The 6,235-nt window shown below is 48.1% G+C and overlaps 1 protein-coding gene across 1 annotated transcript; it reads left to right on the top strand.

Annotated features, from left to right (window-relative positions):
• Positions 1–859: 859 nt before the first annotated feature.
• Positions 860–1,944, top strand: KY384_003880 (uncharacterized protein; the record flags this gene model as incomplete). Its single annotated transcript, XM_044812389.1, has 2 exons — positions 860–1,016; positions 1,148–1,944. The coding sequence occupies 2 exons, from the start codon at positions 860–862 to the stop codon at positions 1,942–1,944; spliced, it is 954 nt and encodes a 317-aa protein (XP_044671522.1).
• Between the last annotated feature and the right edge of the window lie 4,291 nt (positions 1,945–6,235).

The following is a 6,235-nucleotide window of genomic DNA, read 5'->3' as shown; positions in this document are numbered from 1 at the left end:
GACCCGTACTCTACTGTCACATTATCGTGTAGCTTCAGAATGTTTTCTGCCGCCATTTTCGGGATAGCCGCACAGGACTCTGTAGCCGGGCTTCAGCCTAGTTTTCAGTGGGTGCCCAGTAATCATCGCAAAAGATGTGGTCTTCAGTCTTGTTCAGTCTCCTAAGATGAGGAGATCAGGGATTTACAAAGCAGGTCTGAGACTCAGCGGTACTCTGAAATACATAGCTGGACTGAAGCTTGAGATGACTCGGCCATGCATGGCATGACCCCTAAAACCAACAACTGACTGGCGACTGAACGAGATCAGAACCAATAGCTTAGATTGACGGCAGATCATGAGCCTCTTTTTCTGTCACACCAAGGGTTTGTTGGAGGGTATTGGCCGCCTCAAAATGCGTGGCTCAGCATCCACATTGGCCATAAATGCAGGCCACATCGCACAAAATTTATAGCGGAGTCTCTTATGTCTCGGGCTGGGAAGATAATGATCCTTGAGTCTAGCTCCGCTTGGTTCTTACTGCTGGCATTGATACAATCGGCAGCGCATGCTGCAGTATGCAATTCTCTATACGGGAGACCAACAGCTAGCGACTGTGCAGTACTCGCTGCAAAACTTGGTTGGGGATGGCCGCAAGATCAGTGGACGCCTGGATCAATATTAGCCGGATCGTCTCCAAGAATGTGGTTAACAGCTGGAGTGACACAGAGACCGCTCGGAGTAGGCGAGAGTATTTGGGCACTTAAGACAAGTCTATCCCTGACAGCTGAGATAAGTAAGTCACCGCTGTCATGTATACTCTTTACTTTTCCTACCACTTTCAGTAGAGCTGATACGGTATTCTTCAGGAAACTGTAAAATGGTGCTGTCAAATACACTCTTGCCTGGTCTCGGTTTCAGTTGGGACACGGGCAGCTACAGGGATATGATTGGTCCGGCGACTGCGATCGTGCAGCAGTGCGTGGAGACTCCGTTCGCATCTGTCGGTGTATCTGTCGGTGGTTTCGACTATGTCGGTACGAATCCTGACCCAGACAAGCGCCTTTCTCTTTATGTAGAAATTCAGGAGTGAAGCCCATGTACTTGCGAAAGGTCTACATACAACGTTTCCTTCTAGTTCTCCACTAATTGATGAAAATTATCTCAGGTGATCGCAGGCAGTTGATTCTTTCTATGATGGCCCCTAAATCGAATTATGATAAAGTCATGGTCGAAGTCGAAAGCAAGCAACAAGGTCTGTGTGCAGCCACAAAACAACGCCTAGATGGCCAGCTTGGCGTCATGGGTTACGAAAGCTGTACCCCTGGCTCAACACAAGATGACGGGGAGAGATTCGCCGACGATGTTTTGAACGACCGTTACAACGTGCTACCTGATGCCCAAACCGCTCTAAACCAGCTCGGTCTTGAACCTACATGCGGACAACCGTGTTCTGGATCCAAAAATCCGTGCACTGGTGGCTGTCATTGTGGCGCAGACCTTCTAGAGAGCCTTGGGAGCTTCAAGACGCAATTCAAATGCATAGAGTCATATTTTACCTTTGCTAGTCGGCGGCGAAGTCTATCGTCTCTCCCTGCAGGCGTCAATGACCTTGGATCCATATCCGCAGGCATCAATACCGACACAACCATACCACCGACTGTTGACGATATCGCCATCTTCCTCGCTCCAGGTCCTGAGCCAGAGCCGGAATCTACGTTCGACTGGCCCAGAGCACCGCATGTGACATTTGATCACAATGGGTCCATCACAGGAGGTGCAGAGGTCTGCCCGTGCAACTGTACATACATCTCAATATCCTGTTGTGTATCCGACACGGGTCTGGTGTATGAGCCCGCGGACTACAAGTTGGGTGCGGTTCAGCCTGACAGTGGGCAATGCTGCGACTCCAAGTCAGGGCAAATGAAAGAAGGTTCGCCCAATGGCGGCGACGGCTTGTGCTGATTATCTAGATCCAACCTCAACTCGGCTGATCATGAGCATCTCCCCCAAACTATGCTCAATACAGAGCATGGTGTCTGATCTGGCAAGACGCACAAATAGTCTAGGAGCAGAACAATCAAAAGAGAGCAATTCCGAATGCAGATCAAGGAACAGATTCCAACCGTTTGTCTACATCGCAGTCCAACGGGTTGTAAAAGCCAAGTATTCAATTCATAACGCTCTGGTTGAATATCGTCAATCATGCCCTGTCCTCTTTGTGATGTGCACTGACATGTATTTGCCAGTATGTCGTCCCTACGCCTCGTTAATGTGACTGAATTCAGCGCCTAAATTCACATCCTCATTCTCCATCACGATCAGAGGATAACTCACCCTACCATACTTAATATCTTTTACCCTATAGATGCCCAGTTGTTATATTTGGTCCTCTCAAAATGACTATCTCGAGCCTGAGGATGATACGGGGGAGGCTGCCAGAACACTGCTGATTTTTACTGATGGTTCGAGCTCACCCGGCAGATACTGCAACACATGGCTTATATCACGCTTCTTCAACTTTCAGGCCCTCAATCAACATGAGAAACGTCGCAATCGCTATTGGGAGAAGACAAATTCACTTCTAATATCATAATTCAGTTGAAGAAGCCTTCGTCCTGGTTCATGAGCTAACTCTAGATGCCCATTTCTGTCATGATAGTGACTAACTTTTTGCTACCAGTCAAGCATTGCGAAGTCGCCGGGTATCGGCGGCAGGAATACGGGCAGTAGAAGATTGCATAGGAATTTAAGGACGTCAGGGTAAAGGATGATGAAGGGGATGAACTGGAGGATTATCGGCAGTAGGAAGATCATATATCATTGAGGTCAGCCAGGACGGTAAAACAAGAACACAGCGTACTATATGTACCATGTTGGGAAGCTGGAGGAGTTTGATGGCTTGATTGAAGATTGAAGGTTTAGTCTGAGAATAGGATGAATAGCAGCAAGTCGAATCATATGCACTCTCTGCAGGAGGTAGACGGGCGAAGCTCTGCGCAGGCGTCTTGGGGATGCAAATTGATAAATCTACATCAAAATTAGTTTCACCACGCCCTTCCCTAGAAGAGCCCCCTAACAAGTTCCTTAGAGAGAAGCGCGGCGCCTAAGGGAATAATCTCTAAGTAAGTCTTCGAACATCAAGACTGCACCTTCAAAGCCTTCTGCTACATGGGAATTGGCCGCAACAACATATGCATGATATCGATTGTAAGTGTCTCATACGTTCGCTCGTTGATATATACCTCATACACACTAGACCAACTCATAAATCTACCTACGAGGAGATCATATCGCAAACGACGCACCTTTCGCCAACCAACTGCCAAACGATTATCCACCATTACCTGAACCCTATATTGGCCTCACACAGCTCGAGGCATCCTGTTTTAACTCTCTTCTCCTCACCCTATTCAGCAATGGATCCTCCAACTCCCCACCGATGGCACTTTGGTGCTGATCGACCCCGTTAGCAAACCGTCTCAACATATGAGCTCGTTATATGGGATCCTTCCACGTTGCCGTAAAAAACGAGCAGACGGCCTTCAGATATCAAATTCCTGCTTCTCAGCTCACCTCAATCCTCTTCGCCAGGAAACTCTTTTGATAATCAATCAGCCTTGCTCTACCACCTACAGGCTCTCTTCGCCTTGTCATTGTGCTGCACGGGTCTCGATATGCCGGTGAAATGCGGTCTGCACAGTTGCATGGTCTCGCTGGGAGCTTAATAAAGCTTTGTACTGACAGCTTGACATACTAGGGGGCTCTGGGACTCCTCTTCGTCTGTTGCTGGTCCATTTGCCCAATCCAAGGCTCATCATCTCATAGTCGACTCAGACTCAATCTCTACGTATTTCGATCTCTGCCGCAAGAAATGTCAGGTTATCTACCGACGCTGCCCCCCCCCCTTATCTCCTCTCTACTTGTCGTCACTTCCAATAGGGGTCCCAGCGTAGTTTGATCGGATCATTGAGCGCATTCTGGCTTTGAATGGAAGACCTGCAATTGCTGTCTGCGCCGATGACTATTCTAGGCAAGACATGTTCGTCTATTGCTGCATTCCTTGAATCGCCATTGGACGCGAAGGAACATCGACTTCGCCTCACTTTTCAAGTACCTCGACGATCATCTCTGGTCTCTCCTTCAGGAATCGATTGCTGTCATTCTGGTAAGCGGCCAAGTCGCGCATTTACCACAGTCGGTACCATAGAGGTGTTTTTCGGTGGAGATGCAGGCTAAGAAGGTCACCGCCTAGGACTCTCTCGATGAACTCGAAGTGATGTTGATCTGGTGAATGAATTTATATTGGAAGTTATCTAGGTCGCCTATCTTGATGGCTGACCAGGCAGTCAATGAGCTGGACTGATATGGATCATGGCCTGATGCTTTGCCTCGGTCGTCAAGAGAAACGCCAGGAACTATGCCGGGTTTGATATCATCCTTTGACCTGCTGGTGCTTCCAAGTCCTGGACGACCTATTCCAGAGAATCAAAGCGTCTGCCAGGTATTTTGCGAGCTCCACCATTTCGGCAACACAATTTCAATCCCGAGCTTGTTTATCCGCTGTAGCTTGAGCATGCCGAAAATTCTAAGAATCAGACGTTAGAGATATAGTTTGATGCTGCTGACCTCCACTTTTCCCCTTGCTCAGGAGCTCTATATCAAATACATTCTCTAGACTTCATCAATTCTTCCTTTCCCTGAGTAGCTGGGTGATAGAGAAGTCCATATGTGAGAAGGTATGATTGGCTCAATGCGCTCAACCAACTTGCTTATTGGAATTTGATGGCATCTCATTATGTGCTTGACCAGGTGCTCGAAGCAAACTAGAAAGCTTCAGACTTCAGACTCTCGGTTCAAATCCGAGTATTCTTGATTTTGTAATTGGGGTTGATGGCGTTATATATATTTAGTGGCATGTGAGTGCCCATACGAAACGTTTGCCTCGTCTAGCTTTTCATCTAACAAGTTCAGTGCGCTTCTCGAGGGGTGACAATTAAAGCCTCCAGATTTCAATGAATGTTGGGACCATCTCTGCATCGTGTCTGTCTTTCAGGCTTTGTCAAGTGAGCTGCATTTGAAGAGTCGCCCTCGAGCAAGCCGGCAACGTCTAGACCACCATGTGGATGCCTGGTCAATGGAAGCATTCGCTACTATCCTCAAATCTGATGACAATGTTGCAGCTAGGCACCGTAATCCCTTGTTTCTTATGCCCGAACGTCGAGGAGTGTTCTCCCTGCAGGTGCTTGCAATATTAGTGATTCCAGCTATCGCCATCATGCGAGGAGCGTATAGCGGTAGCAACATGGATTGGTTCGCAGTTTCTTGCGCCAACATGGGTTATATATATTTAGGTTACTGGATCAGCAACAGAAGGGTCTTGCGACCATGATAGGACCCATATGTTCACACGAACATGTACCACACAGGAGGAAAGATCCCATCATGAGCTTACCCGGATTCGAAGCAGTGAGTCTCGAGGTATGTTGATGGCTCTCCCTAGAGTCGTATATGGTTCAAAATGAGTCTCGTCGTTCTGAACACATACACACACCAATAGTGCTGTAAGTTCATGAGACACGTCTGATACTGAAGCCCATAGGCGCTTTTGTCGTCCACTGACTGCATTTGAAGTCGAAAAGACTTTTGTTTCGATTGATGGCAGAAATTCGATAGAAAAGTCGTGCTGTAGCAGGCATGAAGAGGTGGTTATGATTTTGCTGAAGACATACATCTTTCGATGGATTCTGTCGACGGACCGCGGCCTTTGAGGGCATCAACTTCCGCATGGAGGCATCCCGGGGTAGACAGTAGTGGAGGCAGCATCCATGGTCATATCGACGCCACTGAAAGAATCAAGTGGGGAAGAGAGTATAGGGCCTTATATGTAAGCCCGTCCAGAGTTGATGGAAGAAGAACGATCTGAATCGGGTGCTCTAGCTCAATTTATAGACATCAGGCGAGGCAAAATCTACAAGTGTACAACCTTACATCCTTTGTGCTACATCACACACCAGCAAGTGGAACACTGGCCGCGTGAATACGATGGTGGGGTCAATAGTGTACTACCTTATATTGGAACCCGACTGACGAGGGAGTCAGCGGACTGGACTGTGTGAATGGATGAGCTTGTCAGCTGGGTCGGGTGTCACTCGTGGTTTGAGATGTGTTTGGGGCGGAGAAGAGGGTGTGAAGGAACGGGCAAGAGCACAGGGTATGTGCAGGATCCTGACTTCCGTTTTGGGAAACACACTCG

Source organism: Bacidia gigantensis (genome assembly GCF_019456465.1).
Source record: "Bacidia gigantensis strain McMullin 20006 chromosome Unknown contig_180, whole genome shotgun sequence".
NCBI lineage: Eukaryota > Fungi > Ascomycota > Lecanoromycetes > Lecanorales > Ramalinaceae > Bacidia > Bacidia gigantensis.
Note: the sequence above shows the minus strand (reverse complement) of the source record. Positions and strands in the feature narration are given on the sequence as shown.